Source organism: Myxocyprinus asiaticus, chromosome 16 (assembly GCF_019703515.2).
Source record: "Myxocyprinus asiaticus isolate MX2 ecotype Aquarium Trade chromosome 16, UBuf_Myxa_2, whole genome shotgun sequence".
Classification (NCBI taxonomy): domain Eukaryota; kingdom Metazoa; phylum Chordata; class Actinopteri; order Cypriniformes; family Catostomidae; genus Myxocyprinus; species Myxocyprinus asiaticus.
Genome location: NC_059359.1, coordinates 40833223 through 40858013, shown reverse-complemented (window position 1 = coordinate 40858013; position 24791 = coordinate 40833223). Strand labels below are relative to the sequence as shown.

Here is a 24791-nt window from a genome sequence, read left to right as displayed (position 1 = left end):
TCAGAACCTACATTTTGACATTATACAGTATATTATCATTGACAAAGGGGAGCCCGGTTGTCACCATTGTTATCACCAAAGGGCATCAGTAATTATAAGGTTTCGAGACAAAGTTCCAATTACACAAATGCATGTTTTTCTAGCAGTGGTTTTCTATGTACCTATACAGAAATTTTAAATAAACCTACCCTAAAAAATATTCACTGGGTGTAAAAAGTGTGACAACTAGTCCTGGTCTCCCCTATGCATTATCGATATAAAACCTGTCTATTGCAATAAAATCAAACTGCATAAAATCATTCAATCATTCATCTCACCTGGTCTTCATCCAACAGTATTAGTCCAACAATTACAATGTTGATGTCACCTCCAATTGTTCCATCTTTGAAAAGAGTTGAGACCTTTGTGGAGATAAGCAACAAAACAATTTTCTCATTTTATCTACAAAATGAAGAATAAGAATTAGTACAATTTCAGGTTGCAGGTTGCGCATTTATGTTAAAGAACCTAAACTCAGTTTGACCTAGTTAAACAGACCTATTAGCGGTTCTCTTCTGGAAAATGAAAAACTTGTGGCTGGGATGTTTTTTAAAAGCCTCACCACTCAGGCATTCCACATGTACTTAAGGGAATACCTTATCTCAAATATCTCACCAGCCTTTGAAACAGATCTGAGGATAAAGCCCATGGAGTAGTTTAAGGTGCTCGGGTATCATAAATACAAACATTTGGTCCCCGATAGTTTTTTCTTTCTCTTTATTTTGTCTTAGCTGTAAAAAAAACAAAACAAAACAAAAAAACAAAAAACAAAAAACAAAAACAAAAACAAACAAACAAACAAAAACAAAAAAACACAAGAGGCATCCAGATTGGTCTCAGGTATCAGTATCTTGCTGGTCCCTGGTAAACCAGGACTCTTAAAACATCTTTACAAAGTCTGAGTTTGATGGTTATGTTCACAACATGTAACACTATCCTATTTTCATTAGTCAAGTGTGTTTTTATTTGTGCTCACATGTTCACTGGGTTCAAACAAAAAGACTCACTTTAAGTTTTATAAATCATTATAAAATACACCAACACACCACAACCAAGCAAAAAACACATGCTATGACCTCAGCTTGACATTATGTGCAACACAATATATTAGAAACATTTAAAATGGGATGTATAGATGAATGGGTAGATAGATGAATGGATGAACTAACAAACAGATGGACAAATGGATGGATAGATGGATGGATGGGTGGATGGATGGATGGATAGATGGATGGGAAAAAGGACAAATGAATGGATGGATGTATGGATGGCTGAATGGATAAACAAAAAATGCATGGATGAATGGACAAAAAATGGATGGATGAATAAATGGATGGATGGATGGATAAATGGATGGATGGATGGATAGATGGGTGAATGGAAAAATGGATGGATGGATAAAAATACAAATGGATGGATGAATAGAAGAATAAACAGAAAAATGGATGGATGGATGGATGGATGAATTGGTAGATGGATGGATGGATGAATGGATGGATAGATGGATGTATCAACTAACAAACAGATGGGCAAATGGAAGGATAAACAAACAGAAGATTGATGGAGGTAAAAAAGGGCAGTTGGATGGATGGATGGATGAATGGATGAACAGACTGACAAATGGATGGATGGATGGATGGATGGATAACTAACAAACAAACAGACAAATGGATGATAGATTGATCAACTAAAGAACATAAAAACAAATGGATGGAAGGATGGATTGATCAACTAAAGAACAGAAAAACTAATGAATGGATGGATGGATGAACGGATGCATGAACGGATGGTTCAACTAATGAACAGACAAACAAATGGATGGATGGATGAACTCATGAACAGACTGAAGAATGGATGAATAGATGGAAGGACAAATGGACAAATGGATGGATGGAAAAGCGGATGGATGGATGGATTGATGATGGATGGATGGTGTCATGATTCACTGTTGTGTTGCCTCTGTCTTCTGTTGTCCCTGGACTACACTTCCCAAAATGCACTGCCCTCATCTCTGTCAGCTGTTCCCAATTGTTCTCACCTGTGTTCCATTCCCTCGTTAGTCCTTGTGTATATAATGCCCTGATTTCTGTTCAGTCTTCGTCAGTTGTTGTGTTTTCTCCTGTTCATTTATCGGTTCCCATTGTGGATGTAATGTTTGTTTCATTTCCTGGTTCTGCCTTGTTCCAGTGTTTACCGTGTTTTTGTACTTTGCTTTATTTTCTATTAAACTTTAGTTGCATCTAGAGCCTGCTCTTGTGCCTTCCTTCCAAACATTATAGATGGATGGACAAATGGGTGGATGGATGGATGGATGGACAGACAAACAAAAAAACATTCAAATGGATGGATCGATGGGTGAATCGATCAACTTTCAAACAAATGGACCAATGTGAATGGATGTCTTACCATGTTAAGAACAGTAAGGACATATGTGGTTATATTCTTGTGACCATGATTCTCCATCATCTTGCGGTCGACCACCACCAACGTCTCCACATTCAGCTTCTGGTGTGGCTGAGGCTTGAAAATGATTGCACGTTTCCCTCTGGGCATAAACTTGTATTCATCTGGAAAAATATAAATATCTTCCTCCGGTGGTTTAGGCATATCTGTAACACAGTACAAAGACAATATCGAGACTAAGTCACACAATCATTGGTGGTTCTCTAATGGAAATGCATTGTGTTCAGCAATATGCTGAATCTGTGTCTGGATAATCAAGCCTATGAGACATGAATATACATGAATTGGTCAAAAGTTTTGAAACACTCATTCTTAATTATAGTTTTTTTCACATTTTAGAATAATAGTGAACTCATCAAAACTATGGAATAACATAAATGGAACTATGGGAATTTATGTTGTGACTAAAAATCCAAAATAAATCAAAACTGTTATATTTTAGCATCTTCAAAGTAGTCACCATTTGCCTAGAATTTGCAGACATGTACTCTTGATATTTTCTCAACCAACTTCTTGAGATATCACCCTGGGATGCTTTTTAAACATTATGGAAGGTGTTACCATCTATGTTGGGCACTTATTGGCTGCTTTTCTTTATTATTTGGTCCAAGTCATCAAAAACGTCTTTTTTTTTTTTTTTTTTTTTCCATTTATAATGAAAAATATGGTGGCACAATTATATTTTTGTCTACTAAACTAATTTCAAACATTTAAGCATATGCCTTCAGATCAAAAGATTTTTAAGATCATGAGAAACATTTCAGTCAAGTGTTTCAAAACTTTTGACCGATAGTGTATGTGTAAATTGTGTCAAACTTTATAAGCTGTCACATCACATCCCGCATGAGATTTGGTCAGTGAATTATTGCTCATGGTTCAAATGTAGAGTGAGGATGTGGTGTAGGTTAAGGGTAGGTGAGAATAATTCATCCTTGACCAAACACAATACAGGTGGGTGATTATCATAGTGTCAGAAATTAAAACATGTTAGAGCTGACCCTTGCACAGCTGTGACTTCACTGCATATGATGCTCTCTACAACCTCCCCCATTTTAATGAATGTGTTTGATACTCAAGCATGTAATGGAAACCACCTCTGTGAAAGTACAGACTCTTAAGGTAGAGTTGGAGAGAGAATATCCTTACATACATTTCTTCCGTCGTCCACAGAAGTGCTGTCTCTGCTGTGTGGCGTAGTTGTATTCATCATGACTTTGTAGCATATGCTTATACTCCTGTGGATCCATCTGTTTGTGTGTTGTTCTTTCATCTTGTCTGATGGTTCTCCAAATGTGTGGGAATCCTGAAACTCTTCTTCTGGCAGTCTTTGGCTCAGAAGACCTTCTGTTTCTCCTTCTGTGCATCTGCACATCTGTCTGTGGAAGTGTGGATCTCTTGTATAGGATGTGGGGATGGTGGTCAGATGGTGCTGAGAAGTTCTCTAGCAGTGTCTGATGTGGGTGCAGTGGCTTCAGGAAGTAATCCGCATCTTGAGTTCTGATCAAACCTGACTAGAGGAAAAACACATTCTAGTCAATGCCTCGACGTTTGATAAATAAACTCTCTGAGCGTAAGTACCACAAAATCAACATCATGGTTATGTGCTTTAGGACATAAAACAGACATTCACTTAATGTGCTGAAGACATGTTCAGTTTCTAGATTATCAGATAATTAGGCCAGTCTAAGCAAAATACATATTTAAAAGAAATTTAACATGCATTTCTTATGGGAGTTTCTTTAATTATGGACAGGTTATCCAGGGCTTGTTTAACAAATATGGTCTTGCTCCAGCACATTGTGTTGTGGGCGAGAGTGCCCCTGAGTGTCTGAGAGGAAGATAAGATGGTTGTAGAAGAGGAGAAAGGTGTGAAGATGTTTTTACAAGCCAATATATTCAATTTTACCCTTAAATATAACATCTCTATTCCCTCTGAATTTAACAAAAATCGTGCTGCCACTTCGAACCAACTATATGGTCGTGCACACAGATCTGTGTAGATATTACGTATTGATTTAGATATTATTTATTGAATTAGCCTATATACTTAGCATAATCAAAAATAATAGGCTAATTAATATAAGTAGACCTATATAATTATATTCTATTTAGATAAAAAAAAAAAAAACAAGAGACATCCATCAATCACATCCAAGATGGCAGCCAAGTCAGTCCATTGTTTGTGTGTCAGTGCCTGAGGTCTGAGTTTATGTTTTTATGTGGGCCTAAATGAGTGGTATTTTCCAAGGACAACATATTTTCTTCAGTTCAGAATCTCTGGATGATAACCTTTTATGAGATGCTACTGGATTACCACATAGCTCTAAATCTGGACTGTTTGAGGCCTAGGCCTTCCTGGAATCCACCTACTAGGGTACAGCAGCTATGGGAGCCAAAACAGCATTATACGGATCCTCTGAGTGACTCGCTTCTGCTACTGAATTTTGGATTTTGATGGCCTTTTAGCACATAAACTGTGAATTAGATGTGGACTCTGGATGAGATGGAATGACTGTGTTTCTCCTGGTCTGTGGATTCAACCACCTCCACTGCTCAGTTTAAGATTCCTACACTGCTACCTGGTCTGTACTTATCAAAATGACATTTAAGCTGACATCTACTTTTTATATTTTTTATGCTTATTCAGTGCAACCCTGGATTAAATAAACTAAATGGGCATAACAGGGAGAGTGAATTCACCATGTTACATTACAGACAATTCTCAATTTCATATCACCAGTCAATCAGTCCGTGACATCAATTGAAGATTTACCATTCTCAAGTGCAAGTCAACGAGATCCTGTATCTTCAGAATCTAATGCTGTTAATGGACTATTTTATCATCTCAGAGGACTCCTTGCAGTTCGTAGGTGATGGCACTTCTGATAAATCATTTTCTGTCAAATCAAAATTGCGATGTATGGTTATGCTTTTATTGATGCTGTCTGGAAATGTTAAGCCCAATCCTGGGCCTACTACCTCTGTGCAAAGTTTACCTACTCCCTCAGATGTTAAATGTAGAACAGGACTTGGTTTTATACATTTGAATGTTAGACGTCTTGTTCCTAAAATGGATATGATTAAGATTTGGGCAAATATGACAAACGCTGACATAACGGTTTTATCCGAAACTTGGCTTAAGAAATCAGTAACTGATGAATTAATTTTTATTAATGGTAACAATGTCTATAGAACTGATCGGGTTGGTAAGGGCGGCGGGGTTGCCATGTACGTCAAATCCAAGCTTATTAGCTCTGAAATTCTGCCAATCACTAAAGATAAACAGTTTGAGGTCTTGTCCATCAAAGTGGGTGTATCAAAGGATTCTCATATCACTGTGGTTGGCTGTTACAGACACACATCTGCCTCAAAGGATGCTCTTAAATCTTTCAGATATTGTACATAAATGAAATGACACTGAATTCATTCTTATGGGTGATTTAAATTGGGATTGTCTTTCAGGGACCTCAGATTGTTTTAAAGAACTGTGTGACTCCTTAAACCTTGTGCAATGTATTAATGTACCAACAAGGCCAAATTCCAAAGTACAAAATAAATCTACCTTGCTTGATTTAATTATAATGAATACATCTTATAAATACACTTCAGTTGGCATATTTTGCAATGATGTTAGCGATCACTGTGCAATTGCTTGTGTTAGGAATACATAGTTTCCCAAGTTAAAACCCCACTTAATTTTTAAAAGTTTTGAAGAGCAGGCTTTTCTGCATGATTTGTGCTACAGTCATCTTAGCAAAGTTACTCTGATTCCGGATGTTAAAATGGTATGGGAATATTTTCATTCAATCTTTTTGTCTGTCTCGAATAAACATGTTCCCATTAAGAAATTAGAATTAGTAGTAGGGACAATCCCTGGATCTCTGACAGTCTTTCAGAACTAATTTGTTTAAGAAATAAATCATGGGCCCAAGCTAGATTTACAAACTCCTCTGCTGATTGGCCAACATTTAGAACTCTAAGGAACAAGTGTACCTTAATGATCAGAAATCCCAAATCAGATTTTTATCTTAAGTCAGTTACAGAGAACCTAAATAATCCCTCAAAATTTTGGAAATTAATTAAAACTTTGTCAGGTACACATGTTGCTTCAAGCCTCCATGAACATGTTCTGGTTGGTTCAGAGGAAATGAAGGACAAGGCCGCAATTGTCAATCAGTTTAACAAATACTTTATCCATGCTGGATCTTTATTTGATAGCACAAATGAAAATACCTCAGTCCCTTGTTCTATCACCACGGAAATTGATGGAAATTGGGATTTGCTTGATTTTAAACCCATTTCAGTTGCTCAACTTTGTAAAGCTCTCAAAGACATTGACCAAAAAATGTCTGCAGGTCTAGACAATCTGGATCCTTATCTTTTAAAAGTGTCGGCAGATATTATCGCTGAGCCCGTTACTTATATTTTAAATTTAAGTCTTTTGACAATTTTGATACCGAAAATGTGGAAAGCTGTTTATGTTCATCCCTTACTTAAAGGTGGAGACCCCTCAGAGTTAAACAACTACCGTCCGATTTCCAAACTTTCAGTCCTGGCTAAGATCTTTGAATCGCAGGTAAATGTGCAGTTAAAACAGTTTTTATCTGGTAATAATATTTTAAGTGATTTTCAATCTGGCTTTAGAACTGGTCACAGTACCATTACTGCTGCTATGGATGTGACAAATGATCTTATTGGTGCCATGGGCAAAAAACAGCATTGCGCTGCCTTATTTGTGGATCTGTCTAAGGCGTTTGATTCAGTGGACCATGAATTGCTGCTGAACAAACTTAGGAATGCTGGTCTTGGTCCCAAGGCTGTTAATTGGTTCAGAAATTATTTTGTAGATCGAACTCAGTGTGTCTATGCAGAGGGCCATAAATCTGTCCCCCAGGGTTCCGTTTTGGGACGTATTATGTTTTCCATTTTTATAAATGAATTGGGTAACGACATTCAAGCAAAATCACACCTGTATGCAGATGACACTGTAATTTATACATATGCTTCCTCCATAGTGCAGGCGTGCATGAGCTTCAGACTGCATTTCAGTCATTACAAATTTCTCTGCAGAGTTTAAAATTGGTTTTGAATGCTCAGAAAACAAAATGTATGGTCTTTTCAAAAGCTCGTTTACAGCTGCTTGATGATGTTAGAATTCTGACTTCCGATGGTAAATCCATTGAAAGGGTGTGTTCGTACAAGTATTTGGGTAAATGGATAGATGACAAGCTTTTATTTAATGTACATATTGCTAATCTATTTAGGAAGCTCAAAGTAAAGATTGGCTTTTATTTTAGAAATAAATCTTGCTTTTCTTTTAATGCCAAGAAAAAACGTGTGGAAGCTACGTTTCTGCCTGTGATTGATTAAGGTGAAATACTGTATATGCATGCAGCCTCCTCGATGTCACAAAGCCCAGAGTACCATGCATCTCTACATTTCATTACAAATGCAAAGTCTCTTACCATTGTATTCTTTATGGTTTAGTGGGTTGGACATCATAGACCAATCACAGACAACAGCTTTGGTATATTTTTATCTACAAAGCTATACTAGGTAAACTTCCAGCCTACCTCTGTACCCTTCTCTGTCTCAGCATTGGTAATTATCAACTGTGCTCTTCCAAGTGGTTGCTTTTTAATGTACCACGGGTTATGACCGATCTGGGAAAAACTGCATTTTCCTACTATGCTCCTTGGACATGGAATAATCTACGGAAAGATCTAAAAATAAACTTATTTATATCCATTGATGAATTTAAGGGCATCATAAAGAATATGGTGGAGGCATGTGACTGTTTTTTGTGAGACTACTGTGTTTAAATAGCTGTTCATGTTGATGTTTATAGGTTACATTTTAATATGTTGTGAGTTTGTATGGCTGCTACCTTGGCCAGGTCTCTCTTGTAAAAGAGATTTTTGATCTCAATGGGACTTCCTGGTAAAATAAAAAAATAAAAAGTATCTTGGTCACATTGTATACTACTGCATAAAGTGTAATAAACGTAATATTAACTGTATTAAATTGTATGAAGGATAATTTCATAATTTGTCCTGCAGGTGTCTGCGTAAGTCTATATCCTTATGCTGATCTTAAGTGCTCTACGATTAATTCATAGCACTAGTAGATCTACAATGATTTTCAAGACCTACTTAAATGATGATGTCTTGGGGAAACAGCCAGTAATTCTAAGATTCATACAATCATTTTTACGATCTTGTAATTTCTTGTGGGTGAGAAACAGATCAACATTTAGGTCCTTTTTTACCATAAATTCTCCTCCCTCCCCAGTAGGTGGCGATATGCACGAAGAATGTGAATTGCCAAAAACAAAAAAAGAATTTATAGGACTTAATATGGATCTGTTTCTCACCCACACTTATCACATCGCTTTTGAAGACATGGATTTAACCACTGGAGTCTTATGGATTAGTTTTATGCTGCCTTTATGTGTTTTTAGAGCTTCAGACTTTTGGTACCCATTCACTTGCATTGTGAGGACCCAAAGAGCTTAAATATTCTTCTAAAAATCTTTGAGTTCAGCAGAACAAAGAAAGTCACACACATCTGGGATGGCATGAGGGTGAGTAAATAAGTTCATTTAAATTTTTTGGTGAAGTATTCCTTTAATAAATCTGTTCAACATTTATGTGTGGATTAGACAGTGAATCCGAAATGAAGTGTATTTGGCCATTTTGATAAGTTTGATGGACAAAACCCTTCCAAAGACATAATGATAGAGTTATATGCCACACAGAGTGATAATTTAAATATTAATTAAAATGTGTTCATTAGGAGTTGGTTAGATTTGCAATGTTAAGTTGAGGAAACATGCAGGCACACCTCTAAATGCTTATTTAGACCTGTCACAGAATCGTTTGCAGTGGATAGGATATTCATTTTTTGGAAGGCAGAGTTTACATTGCACAATAATGTTTTTGCCCTGTGTCTCCTTCAGCGTGAAATGATTTTTATAAATCCAGTGGTCAAATGCTGAATGAGATCGCTCCATCTTCATTGTAATTATAGCCACCTGCTAGTGGCTAGTATCAGGTCTGTGACATTTCCACAACCTTCCCCCTCTCTTCTGAAAAACACTCAAAGTCTTACTGAATGTATATCAGCAATAGTCTGATTTAGAATGAACATTTTTAAAAGGAGAATTATGGGAATCAATAAATTATGAACAATTTACTGCCGTTGCCTGATTAATATGTACTGTAATCACGTAATCTATTCAAAAGCGTATTTTAAAATGTAATCTAGTCACAAGTATTTTATTTTTGTAATTTGATTAGGTAATCCAGACGTTGTTAGATGCATATATGTACACCTACTTGATTAGAGTTTATTTCATGCCTAATACTAACAGACTTCTCATCCCACGCAATCTGAAGATCCCAAGGACTCTTCAACCCCCCACCCAAATGTCATGTCAGGTCAGAGAGTGAACTCGCTTGAATACTCATATTGTGCACCCAGTGCACCGCAGTCTGATAATTATCCTCAAATGGGCTCAGAAGACGAGCTCCTCTCCAAACAAACAGACTGAAAAACCCTTCTTAGAACCTGTTTGAACCTAATGTGCATTTGATTATCATTCGTCATTGCCAACAACACTTAAGTTCATTGCAAGGCAATCATGCAGACAATGGGCTGTAAAACATATGTTGAACTCTGGGAATAGAAGGCAGAAGCAAATCAGGTTGCACTCAAGTTCAGGCATTTTGGATGAAGGTGTAAAAAAGCATTCTTGGACACATTCAGATCTTTTACACTGAAAGTACATTTAAGGACATTGAAGTTTTTAATGTGCGTGTGAGGTCCATTATGATAGCCATTGCAGGGAGAGCCACACAAGTGTATATGAGGTTCAGCACACTTACAGTATATGAACTGTGCAAACGTGTGTGCATATGTTTGTGTACATGCCTGTTCACAATCATCTATGTATGAGTGCATGTGGGAGGGTATCTATAAACACTTACGTCAATTTGGGAACAACTTTGAACAGTGTATGTCCTGTTACACCCATACTGTAGTTCTGAACACTATAAGGAGTTTGATGTTGACCTACTCTTCCGGTCTAGCTTGTGGACCAAATAACCAGACTGTTCACCAGCAAAAAAATGTTGGTCAACGAGCATGGTCTTTCTGGTAAAGTTGCTTGTCCAAAGAACTTTTGCTGGTTGAGCAAGTTAAGAAGACTTGGGACCCATAATTTATCTCTGTTTTCATTTATGAAGACTCTGTTGCTTGTACAATTGACAAGAGACTGAAGCTCTAGGAATGCTGCCTTCACTCCATGGTTAAGTAATCAGCAAACGAAGCAATACAGGTCTGGCCAGACTAAACAACCCAGATCCAAGATCACAGTGTGTGTAGAGGATACAGAGCTCATCATGTAATTAACACCAGTATGGGAGGTAACTGCTGACAGATTTCAACAAACGACTTCTCAAACAACACTCGCGTGATATTGAACACATGAATAAACATGTTGAATTGCCCACAAAGTACAATGATAATTAAACTTTTCGATAAACACTTGTCCTTAGAGAGCATTTACAGTAAAGTTTTAAAATATAAAATTAAACAACTGTACTAAACAACAGATCCATAAGACACAACAGATCCATCAAGTCATATAAACACGTGTGCATGGATGAATGTGAAACTCATGCCAGTAACGCTCTTGTTTATGACCTTGGATAGGAACTGGTGTCACTCCATGTTGATCATAGTAGTTTTATAGTAATGAAAATGGCTAAAGTGCCAGCAAAAAAAAATTATGTGGATGCCTAAAAATAACCAATCAAAGGAAAACGCTTCTAGATTTCAGGGAGAGACTAGAGTCACATGCTAACAAGCATTGGTTGTGCATCAGATTTAATTAGTTAGGCCAGTTGATATCATTAACAGCTTTAAGCAGATTAATGCAGACACTTCCATAGCAGTGATTCAAGACTCAGTCAGGACAAACATGACAAAAGGTCATACAGTCAAGCATTTGATCCTTTATTGGACGGTAAGAACTTCAAAGAGCAAAATTAACTAGTTGTTTTGGTGTCAAAGGCAGCAATCCCCATGAGACATTCTCCCCTCCTGTCACCAGATCAGAGGGTTTAGTCAACAGAAGCGAACTTTGCCATTGCCGGGGCTATCGGGCCAGATTTAGCATGAAGTTAAGGCATGACTGGTCATTCCGCATGACTCTGGCCTAACTCCTGTTAGGGGTTTCGTGCATTGTCAAGACTAATTCCCATAGTCAAGTAAATGTATTGCAATTTTGCTTTCATGCTCTTTACACGCCTTGCTATATGTCTTCCAGTCAGTCAGTCATTCCGACCCATCCAAAGTTTAGTCAATAGGGCACCATATATGATTGTAATGATGGATTCTAGTTAGTTGAGAAAGACAGTACGGTATCTCAGTGACATAATTTAGACAGACAGTGAAATACCTTGCAATGATCTGTGTCTTGTTTTCCATTTGATTAAATCCACATGACATCTTTCAAATATTATGCACTACACGTAGTCTTCATTGTCTGAGACAACACTTTCAGTTATTGAGTCCTATTTACTTCAGACTGTCAAAGCGCTTTAATTTACTTTCTACATGATGTCTGCCTAGAAGAGCGCTTTGAGGTCAGTTAACAACCTTGGCTTGGAAATTGTTGCAGGATACACTATACAACAGTGAATGCTTTGACCTACACAGTATGTTCAGAATTTCGTTTTCTGTGAACAGATTAAGCATATATATATATTATTTACCATCACATAGTGATGTCTGCTATCTGACAAGAAAACCAACAAAGGAAACATTTGAAAGCAAGGCCACCTCATATGAAGAAAAAAAAAAAAAAAATCACATTGTTTCTCTAAGACAGCAATGAGATAAAATGGAGTACAAATTATGACTTTGCTTAACCATCATGTTCTTTATATATGGGATACCAGTAAACACAATGATGTACATGTGAAACTAATAATAGTCATTTTGAAATTAAACTTTTATTTTCCTTTCAGATTCTTTTAATATGTTCATCTGACTGTATAATAACCTATTAAGCAGACATTATTCAAGTTTTCACACTCTTTTTTTACCATTAGACAAGTAGGCAAGCTCTTTTCAGAAAAGTCATTGTAATGCAGAATATTAATTGTATAGACCAATACTTTGGTGGCAAAAAGACCGTTGTCACAACAGCGCAATTAGTAAAACAAACCTGTAGTTAGCTGACTAACAGTCCTCAAAAAGTTAGCTGTTACCTTTAAATTGACTGGTTAAGCTAAACAAAATGTTGTGCTGCACTGTTGGCTTCAAAAAATCGCAATGACAAAAATTTGAGGGCTTCACATTTATCGAATTCCATCAACAGAGCTGACTGGACTGAAGAGATAATTTTCAACTCAACGTTTGCAGCGAACATTTTATTACAGGTATGTTATTAACTCATCATTATAATAAAAGTATAGCTAAGAATATTTCTGTATTTATGATGGCTTTGTGTCATACTTTCGTTTAATCGATGATTATATCTAGCTGTGTTACTAGCAATAGTGTACCAAAACCTAGCTAGATTTGAACCTAAAGGCTAATTTTGTTCTATATTATCTTTTAGCAGTATTTAGAGGAGATGATATCTGCATGATATCATGCATAGTGCTTCTTTAGCTCAGGTCACACTTAAAAACGCTATTTTTCAGGCTGGTTCAGCTAATGCGCACGCACGTTTTTAAGTTGATTGACAGGTGATCTCTGTATCTAAAAGCTGATACCTGTAAGGCGGAACTTCCTTTTCTACAACTGTTGAGCATTCCAGTTTCTCTCATTCATTTTAATAGAAGTGGTCCGTCTCTGCTAAATAGTCGCTGCATACACTCACCAACTCTGAAAACTGCTACAGACACATCGCCTCAAATGACTGGGGATCACACACTACCCAACTTTTAAGTCGATCCGATCCATCACAAATTTATGCAGAAAACAAAAATGCGCCATCCTGTTATAGGAGCCGAATTACAGATGTTAGCAAACATAGATACAGGAACTGGTTGCTGTTGTTGTTGCTACTCTGTGTTCCAAGTTTCAAAAGAAACGGGCCAAGCGCATTTGAGTGCACTCATGGGTGTGAAGACGTGGCCAGTTTTTTCGCCATCTCCATTTCTTGAGCTTTGTGGCTCTGTGCGCGTGATTTCCATTGGCTGCTCAACATATAACTCATAGTCGTGGAGCATCACAACTACGAGACTTACTCTGTAGTCATAGAAAGTCGGCCTGACTGAAAATTGGGGCTACAATTACAGTAAAAGTAATGTAGTGTAATCTAGTCTTTAGACACCAAACAGAATTAATGTGGCTTTATTTTTAAAATGGAGGACATTTAAAGCCAATCTGTTCTTATTCCCAAGGCGTTAAATACTGCCACTTGTGCAAGAGCCCAGTGTGTCATTATACACACTAAAATCATCCTCTACCACCTGTCTCCTGACGTGAACGGCAAGCGCTTTGCCTTAAATGAAAAACATTTGGCATCAATAAACTGACGCGAAGAGCATGATAATTTTATCATCATGAAACTATATGTTGGGGTACAAGTTTGTCTTCGTAACCTGATAGGCTGTTTTTTTTTTCATTCAAACTTAGTAACATTTATTCACAGTGGTTAGTGTTTAATAAGAAATATGTATTTTTTTGTAGTGTTTAACTATTAATCTAATTATAAATTTAATTATAAATAAAACAGACCCAAATTTAAGTCATTATTCAACACTCACGGTCCATCAGCATCCACTATAACAAATCCCGAACTCGTTTGAACATTCAAAAATTACCACCTCAAGCAGTGTTACAACACATGCTTTTCAATGATGTCAAATGCCATTGGCTCTCGCATGTCTAGTGACCGGTTGTGACAAGCTCTGCTGTGTCATTTCAATGAGATGTGATATTTTAATGCTCCTTGGAAGTCACTACCTTCATGGAGAAGGAAGATTTTCAGCAATTAAAACCTTTCACTTTGTTCCTCAAAAATTTGGAATACAATTATATTGCTTTTATGTCATATTTTTAATTATTTTATTGTGATTGTACTTGTATCTGCTTGTTATGTCTTCTGTATTGTTGAGAACTTGTTAGGTTTAGGTGTAGGGGTGGGTGATCAAAAATATCTAAATAATAGTGTAGTGTAAATCAAATTATAGGGACTAAGTTAACCTGTTTGTTACATGTTTTATATTGTCAACCAAGTAATCTGAGCTATATACACATTATATTTACATGTCAACAATTGTCTCATTTGTTTCTATTTCTTCTAAGGGATTTTAACAGAAACATCTGAGACCAAGTTGATACAGTACATACATAACTGAGAACTCCAATAAGTCTCTAGAGCTATAAAACAGGAACCTCATAAATTCACATCGGAATTCTTCTTTCTCCACTCTCTGCTGGGAGAAACAAACTGTTCTGCTGTTTTGAATGCTGTAAGATATATGTCTTCAAAAATGTGTAATACTGTACAGAAATGAATTTCACTGTTGTCATAAGAAAGAATGATTCTGTTCTAGAACTAGTGGGTGATGTAATGGATAAACATCAGTCAAATTAATATCAAGCACAATATGAATATCAAATCTGATCTAAACCAGTTAATTTATCATGAAATAGGAGGAAAATTGAAGGAAACCATAAATTTGTTGAGTTATCCAGGGAAATGTTTACCTCTTTACATTTACATTTATGCATTTTTGGCAGACGCTTTTATCCAAAGCGATTTATAGTGCATTTATTACAGGGACAATACCCCCGGAGCGACCTGGAGTTAAGTGCCTTGCTCAAGGACACAATGGTGGTGGCTGTGGGGATCGAACTGGCAACCTTCTGCTTACAAGTTCTGTGCTTTAGCCCACAATTCTTCCATCACTCCTCTCCATTCCTGTCAGGAAGAGATTCAAATTTTTAAATCAATTTACACACATGGATCCTCCACCATACTGTTTAGCGTAAACATCCATGTTGTCAAGTGGGAGTGGTGGTGACCACATTCTTGCATAAGTAACATGTAAGCGTCATCCGCCACAAATCTGTGCTTTGCTCTCCCAGGTCCATGACAAACTTAACTAGAAACAAATGCCTGCGCTGCCTCCTTATTTACCTCTCATGAAATTACACACTGAGAGCTACAAGGTGCAAATAGCAGTCATAAAGTATCAGTAGACAGGGTGAGACACTACCTGTGAGAGCAATAACAGCTGCAGTCCCGCAGTCAGGGAAATGGGCAGATACAGGCACGACCTGGGAACCCTGATCAAAGAAGCTGAGTGGATATCAGGAACCTCTGAAGGATGCACCTGATGCTGTTTCTATTTCAATGAGAGAAAAGCTTCTACTTGTCTTGATGCTTTTAGAAGTTGAAACCAAATCTCTACTCTCATTTGAGGATCAGTTAGAGGTATAGAGGTATAAAGAGCTATAAGAGGCCTAAAACGTTTAATATGCCAGCTGAAGCTATTTGAGAAGGGTGTCAATGTACCAGTTTTTAAATCCTGTTACATCATCTCAGTGACTAACTGTTGCTTTTCTAGTCACAAAGAGGCAGAAACGTAAGGAGTCTTTAAGGGATAGTTAACCTAAACATGAAAATTCAGTCATCATTTACGGTCATGTCATTACAAACCCCTATGACTTTCTCTCATGGAACACAGAAGGTAAATATTTTATGAATATCCTGGCCACTCTTTCATATAATATAAGTGAAAATGGACTGGGGCTTTTAAGCTCTAAACTGACAAAAGAGCAGCATAAAAGTATCATAAATGTGATCCGTATGTTTCTAACGCTACATTTCAAGTCTCCAGAAGCCATAATATAGTTGTGTGTCATGAAAAGGCAGAAATGTAAGTTGTTATTCAATGAAAATCTTCCTCTCTCCTGCAGCTATCAAATCAAATATAGTGTCATTAGACACATAACATCATGCTTGAAGTCAATAACATCTGGTAACGAGACACATGAGAACCAATTGTGTTTGGTGACAAATGGCCAACCTAGTCCCAGCATATAATTAACATTATTATAACTACATTTTTGCAAACCGAGTTTTACATGCCGCTCTCTATGTTTTTTCTGCAGTTTCCTGGTGAAATGAGAAATAGAGGTGCTACAACAACTGTGCTTTTTATTCACTTTCACACAAATCACAAGTACTTGGCTCAGTGGTAAAGGCTCAAGGTTACTGATTAGAAGGTTGGGGGTTCAAGCCCCAGCACTGCCAAGATACCACTGTTGGGCCCTTGAGCAAGGCCCTTGACCCTATCTGCTCCAGGGGTGCTGTATCATGGCTGACCCTGCATTCTGACCCCAGCATAGCTGGGATATGTGAAAAAAAGAATTTTGCTGTATATGTGCAAATGTATAATGTGTGATAAATAAATATAATTAATTAATTAAAAAATTACTATGGCGGTTTTTGACTTTACAAACACGTATTTTTCGCTCCATTACTCAAACCCTGCTATGTTATTACATCAAAACACTTTTCTCTAATGCATTATTTGAAAAACTATACATTTTACCGCTTGTATTACAGACCCACCTACATGTACACACTTATTCCAATGTGATTAGCTTGTGTGGTAGGTCACTTCATAGGGTGTTGGACTTTGGACTTGGAAACCGAACCTCGAGCTTAGCCAAGGAAGCTCGAAATTAAAGTGAATGTGAAGTGAAAGTCCCATAGAAGTGACACAAAATGATGTGGTTGCTTCAATAAATGTGCTTTTCATGTCCAATTCTAAAAAACACTATTGGTTAGGTTTTGGTGTTGTTTTAGGGTAAGGATGTCTGTTTTGTTCACCTCTCATTTATCTTTTTGAACACTATTGGTTAGGTTTAGGTTAAAGTTTTAAGTTAGGGAGGTACATTGTACTCATTAAAACATCCATCTTATATTTACCTTAAAAACCTCATCTAATTACTACATCATTTCTCTCGCATACGGTACCCCCCGCTGGACATTTCACTGGGAAACTGCAGCCAAACCTGTAATGAAGCACGTTATATTGATTTGCAAAAATGTTGCCATTGACATATATTTAATGAGATCAGGCTGCAAATGGCATCAATGCAGCATTTTTGGGGTGTCAGTAAAGACCTTTATAATCCATTTCAGAGCTTCAATGGATGGGAAGATTATCAGTAAGCACCAAGGATATTTAAAAATTATTTGCGTTTGGAACAACGTTTTATTTTTGGGTGAATAATTTTGCTTTAACTCCTTGATATTACATTGCATTAACCATACTGTACTAGCCACAGTTTGCTTCCTTCACAAACATTAAAAGTAACACAAAGAGGGGCCTGGGTAGCTCAGTGGTAAAAGACGCTGGCTACCACACCTAGAGTTCGCTAGTTTGAATCCCAAGGCATGCTGAGTGACTCCAGCCAGGTCTCCTAAGCAACCAAATTGGCCTGGTTGCTAGGGAGGGTAGAGTCACATGGGGTAAACTCCTTGTGGTCACTATAATGTGGTTCATTCTTGGTGGGGCGTGTGGTGAGTTGAGCGTGGCTGCCACAGTGGATGGCGTGAAGCCTCCAACGCACTCAACAAGCCACGTGATAAGATGCATGGGTTGAGATTCTCAGACGCAGAGGCAACTGGGATTTGTCCTCCACCACCCAGACTAAGGGAATCACTACACGACCACAAGGACTTAAAGCACATTGGGAATTGGGCATTCCAAATTGAAAAAAAAAAAAAAAAAAGTAACAAACAAAAGATGCTCTAAGCTCACAGTGCTCACATACATACAAGCTCACATACATTAAGTCTAAATCAACTGGAGCTCCACAGAAACAGTACCTCCAAAGGGGCCATATTTATCCATACACATTGACAATAACCTCACGCCAACAATTAGTCATCCACTGGCGCCTCTTTGCACTTTGTTTTAACAGTGCAAATCGTGCTACGCTCCATTTTTGTTCATTATAAATAAATATGTTAGTCTTTAATTCAGTCAGTCTATCAAGGCCACATTCATAGCCTGTAGAGTAAAACATGGAATTGTTTTGTGAAGGATAATAATGTATATATTTTGGACAAGAGTTGTGTTTTGAACAGAAGAGCTGCTGGGGGTCATATGGCTTGGTTTTCAAAGCTTGGTTGCATATGATGAATGTTAAATCATAAGCATTATGGGAAATTCCATAGAAGAGGATTAACCTATCCACTAGATTCCAGAATGGGCATGGGAGCAGCTTTTCCTGAGATAACAATAGGACGTTTTTTTTGGTTGCTTGTCCTTGGTTTTAATTTACGATGAAACATAATCATTCCAATATAATAGGACCTGTACCAACAACAGCAGCTATTACATGCTACATCTGGAAAAGTTTTCACTTTAGACCAGTTTCAGATTGTCTCCTTGACCCCTTGATTGTATTATAACCAGTGTTGGGTGTAATCTAATTACAATGTAATTAGTCACTGTAATCTAATTACTTTAAGTCAAAAAGTAGTGTAACATATTGCATTAAAAAAAAATAATCAGATTAGTTACTGACTCTAATTACTTTCAAGTATTACTACGGTAATTTCTAAAATAATATAATTTATGTAGCATACATTTAAAACATGAATTATGGCCCAGTAACAAGTCATTGTAAGAGAGAAATGTGTAGTGCTATATGACTTGTGTGCAACAGTGAACAAGAAGGAAATATAGAAATTATTTTGAATTGGTTGAGCAGAAGAGTGTTTTAGAAAGGACCTGTAAAGTGATGAGTAACGTGATTACCTTTTCAATTAAGTAATAGGTAAAGTAACCTGATTACAATTTTAGAGAAGTAATTAGTAATGTGGATTTACACTTTTGAGTAACTTACCCAACAATGAAACTCTGCTCTCCTTATATATTTCTGTCCACATTAGTGCAAGTTGTGGTTTCTTTAGTTTTCACACAGCTCTCTGGAATACTTAATTATGATTGGTCAGTTATGGCATTCTCAGGCCAAAAATACTGTGATTGCTGTTCCAGGCAAATTATTTTCTGCAGAGCTGTCCTAATTTTGTGCCATGTATCATACCTTGTGCTCTTTTTCTTCTCACATAATACAATCATTTCAATCTGTATTTTATTTCCATTTATTAATTTAAATATTAAGAAGCTGAGTAGTAAGATAGATAATGTACAGTCAGCCGATCATTAACATAAAACAGGTTCATACAAGACCGATCCACTTTGTGTTGGGGTATTAATTGACGTCACCATTCTCGGACTAAGCCTCAGTCACTTCAATTAACTTGCATTGTATGCAAAATAGATGTGAGAGTGAAAAGTGACTTAAAATAACATACTGCAAAACATCTCCTTTTGCGTTTCATGGAAAAAAATAAATCTATACAGGTCTGGAACAACATGAGAGTGAGCAAATGATGAAACATTTTACAATCTGTTCTCACTGAATCATGTTACTGTACCTACAGTTTGCAAAATAATTTTGACATGCCTCATTAGTATTTATCGCAGCTGTTTCTTGGTGAAATGAACACTAGAGATGCTACAACAACAATGACTTTTATTAACTTTCACACAAATCACAAGTAAAACTGATGAATATCAGTTCGTAAACACTTACTTTTTGACCTGTTCCTCACACAATGCTATCTAAACACATTTATTATAGCACATGACTTGTAAGGCCATACATTTTAACCTTTGCATTACATAAGCAACAACATTTACAAGCTTATTTAACTCTGATCAAATTGTGCAGTAGTTCAACTGATGGAGCGTTGCACTTGCGGTGCAAAAAAATGGGGTACGCGTCCTGAAAAGCACGCGAGTTGACACGTGACTAAAGTTTCATAGAAGCACCACAAAACAAAGTGTTTGCTTCAACAATTGTGTTTTTAATGTCACATTTGCTTTCATGACAATATCTGGTTTAGGGGGATGGAGGTTGGTTTTGTTGATTTCAAATTTAATAGAGCATTAACCTTAAAAACCTAATCTGTTGGAGAGCCACTTAGTTGAAATTTTACCTCAGAACTGCCGCAATACGTACACAGTCATGCAATTTTCATAAGATTAGGCTGGAATCTTTTTGTATAAACTATTCCTTTCAGCCTTAAAGCACAGATATACACTACCGGTCAAAAGTTTTGAAACACTTACTCATTCTTTATTTTATATATATATATATATATATATATATATATATATATATATATATATATATATTATTATTATTATTATTATTTTATTTTATTTTTTTCAAATTTTAGAATAATAGTAAAGTCATCAAAACTATGGAATAACGTAAATGGAACTATGGGAATTATGTTGTGACTAAACAAAATCCAAAATAAATCAAAACTGTGTTATATTTTAGCATCTTCAAAGTAGTCACTTGACATTTTCTCAACCAACTTCTTGAGGTATCACCCTGGGATGCTTTTTAAACAGTATTGAAGGAGTTCCCATCTATGTTGGGCACTTATTGGCTGCTTTTCTTTATTATTTGGTCCAAGTCATCAATTTCAAAAAATGTTTTATTTTTTATTTTTTTTATTACATTTTAGTTTTATAATGAAATAAATTAATATAGTGGCACAATTATATTTTTGTCTACAAAACTCATTTCAAACATTTAAGCATACACCTTCAGATCAAAAGATTTTTAAGATCATGAGAAACATTTCAGTCAAGTGTTTCAAAAGTTTTGACCAGTAGAGTACTTCATACAAATTGAAAAATGAATGAGTGTGACATCATTTACAACAAAATCTGGCCAAAAAGGTGTTTTTATGTTCGTTTTGGTGGTTCATATCAGCTCGCCTGGGCAAACTTTTTGGAAAACTTCTAACTGGCTGCTAAACACCTTACTACCATTGGTCCACGTCATCAGTAGGTGTGACCGACCTGGTGAGTCAAAATCAGTCAACAAGAACACACTGGCGAGTAGCATTATTAGAGAGCTGGTGCAAATTTACCTACATCTGTATGATCATTCACATGTGTATGTTTTATAATCAACAAATCCTGGTGTGATCAGAGGAACGTACATTCTATCAAGTCTTTCTGCTCTCCTGATCTGGAATTTTTCATGCTTCTGTGTCGACCATTCTGGCTACCGAGGGAATTCACAGCGGTCATTATCACTGCTGTGTACATCCCCCCACAAGCCGACACAGACCAGGCACTCAAGGAACTGTATGGGAGTATAAGTGAGCAGGAAACCGCGTACCCTGAAGCCGCGTTCATTGTGACCGGGGACTTTAACAAAGCCAATTTCAAATCAATCGCACCAAAATACCACCAACATATCAGTTTCAACACACGAGGGGACCGGGTTTTGGACCACTGCTACTCTCCCTTCTGGGATGGCTACAAATCCCTCCCCCGCCCACCAATTGGCAAATCAGACCACTCTTCCACTCTCCTTCTGCCCACTTGCAGGCAGAAACTGAAATAGGAAGCACCCACCCTCAGAATGATCCAGTGCTGGTTGGACCAATCAGATTCTACGCTACAAGACTGTTTTGATCACGCGGACTGGGAGATGTTCCGGTCCGCCTCTGATGACAACATCGAGGTTTACGCTGATAGCGTAACGTGTTTCATCAGAAAGTGTGTAGAGGACGTTGTTCTGACCAAAACAATATGGATCTACCCCAACCAGAAACCATGGGTTAATAGTGATGTTCGCTTGGCACTTAATACGTGGACTTCCGCTTTTAATTCCGGGAATGCGGCAGAGAATAAACAAGCCAGTTATGCCCTCCGCAAAACTATCAGAGCAGCCAAACGCCAGTACAAGGACAAGATTGAAGGACAGTTCAACACCACCGACTCTAGAAGCATGTAGCAGTGAATTAATATCATCACGGACTACAGAGAGAATAAAAACTCCACCGTGAACACCGTGCCTCTCTCCCGGATGAGCTAAATACTTTTTATGCTCGTTTCGAGGGAAATAACACCGCCCTTGCGGAGAGAGCTCTCGCGGCCAAAGCTACAGAGATTAGTTCACTCTCCGTCTCTGTAGCGGATGTAACCCGATCCTTCCGACGGGTGAATATCCGTAAAGCCGCGGGACCAGACGGCATTCCGGGCCGCATCATCGAAGCGTGCGCAAACCAACTGGCTGGTGTTTTTATGGATATTTTCATCCTTTCCCTCTCCTTGTCTGTAGTCCCCACATGCTTCAAAACATCCACCATTGTGCCTGTACCAAAGCAATCCAAAATCACTTGCTTAAATGACTGGCGTCCTGTTGCTCTGACCCCCATCATCAGCAAAAGTTTTGAGAGGCTAATCAGAGATTACATCTGCTCTGTGCTGCCTGCCTCACTGGACCCACTGCAGTTTGCTTACCGCAACAACCACTTCACTGATGATGCCTTTGCATCTACACTACACACTGCTCTCTCTCACCTGGAAAAAAGGAACACTTATGTGAGAATGCTGTTTGTAGACTACAGCTCAGCATTCAACACCATAGTGCCCTCCAAGCTTTATGTGAAGCTCTGGGTTTAAACAGCTTGTTGTGCAGCTGGATCCTGGACTTCCTGTCAAGCAGACACCAGGTGGTTAGAATGGGCAGCAATATCTCCTCATCACTGATCCTCAACACTGGAGCCCTGCAGGGCTGTGTTCTCAGCCCACTCTTGTATTCCTTGTACACACATGACTGTGTGGCAACACACAGCTCCAATGCCATCATTAAGTTTGCTGATGATACAACGGTGGTAGGTCTGATCACTGACAATGATGAAACAGCCTACAGAGAGGAGGTGCACACTCTGACACGCTGGTGTCAGGAGCACAACCTCTCCCTCAACGTCAGCAAGACCAAGGAGCTTGTGGTGGACTTCAGGAGAAAAGACAGAGAACACAGCCCCATCACCATCAATGGAGCACCAGTGGAGAGAGTCAGCAGCTTCAAGTTCCTCGGTGTCCACATCACAGAGAAACTCACATGGTCCGTCCACACTGAGGCCATTGTGAAGAAGGCTCATCAGCGCCTCTTCTTCCTGAGATGGCTGAGGACGTTTGGAATGAACCACCACATCCTCACACGGTTCTACATCAGCACTGTAGAGAGCATCCTGATTGGCTGCCTCACTGCCTGGTACAGCAATAGCACCGCCCACAACCGCAAAGCCCTGCAAAGGGTGATGCTGGCTTTGAAGACCGACAGCTCGGTCTGGTTTTGTGTGGATTATAACACCATTATTATTATCATAATAATTATTACCATTATTATAACACTCAATGCGGTGTCTAAATTTAATGCGTACCCAATACCTCAGATTGATGAACTGCTCAATCAGTTAGGTGAGGCTCACTTTTATTCAGCACTTCTTCTCCTAATATTAAAAATTTGTGTGTCATCCTGGAGTGACCTATTCGACAGCAGGTGCAGACGATCTGGTCCCAGTGATTTTAAAACAGAGAGGAACTTATTTTGCCAACAATAGGGCTGATTTCATGGAGTTTGTTCATGGTGCATTGATCCCACTCGGTTTGCCATTTGTTTTTAATATATGAATTTATTATGGGTTTTAGGTCAGTAGGAGGTATTGGACAATTTTTGAAATCCGCTGATAAAGCCTCTTTTGCAGCAGTGTCTGCTTCCTCATTTCCTGGGATTCCACAGTGTCCAGGTACCCAGCAGAAGCAGATATTGAAATTTTGGGCCTCCAAATCCAGCAGTTTGCATAGAATCTTTACAAGCATTGGGTGATCATTTTTTAAAGATGACATTGCTTGAAGACATGATTTTGAATCTGAAATCAGAAAGTTTATTACACTCTCCTGACTTCTCTCTCCCTTTTATATTGCAGACGGATGCATTGGACAGAGGGTTGGGAGTGGTACTCTCCCGGATGGTGGAGGAGGAGGAGCACCCTGTGCTGTACATTAGTCGCAAACTCTCACTGAGGGAGACTAGGTACAGCACAATAGAGAAGGAATGTTTGACCATCAAGTGGGTGGTCCTCACCCTTCGATACTATCTGTTGGGGTGTGCTTTCACCCTCTGTTCTGACCACGCCCTGCTCCAGTGACTCCATCGTATGCAGGATACCAACGTGTGGATCACCCATTGGTATCTAGCTCTCCAGCCTTTTAAGTTTGAGGTTGTCCACAAGCCAGGGTCGCAGATGGCTGTGGCAGATTTCCTCTCGAGAAATGGGGGTGAGGGAGTATCCCCAGCCTGTTTTGGGCGATGGGGGGTATGTGGTGATGTGGGCGTAGCTGAGCGACATTTGT

The 24791-nt window shown here is 38.1% G+C and overlaps 1 protein-coding gene across 1 annotated transcript in view; it reads right to left on the bottom strand.

The window, feature by feature from the left end:
• Positions 1 to 24791, bottom strand: part of LOC127453799 (A disintegrin and metalloproteinase with thrombospondin motifs 16-like) — a 122598-nt gene that overhangs the window by 85835 nt on the left and 11972 nt on the right. The window contains exons 4-6 of the mRNA XM_051720492.1: positions 3653 to 4013; positions 2446 to 2648; positions 318 to 401 (exon numbers count right to left, since the gene is read on the bottom strand). Coding sequence (XP_051576452.1) covers positions 318 to 401; positions 2446 to 2648; positions 3653 to 4013 — 648 coding nt within the window. The remainder of the gene's footprint in view (positions 1 to 317; positions 402 to 2445; positions 2649 to 3652; positions 4014 to 24791) is intronic.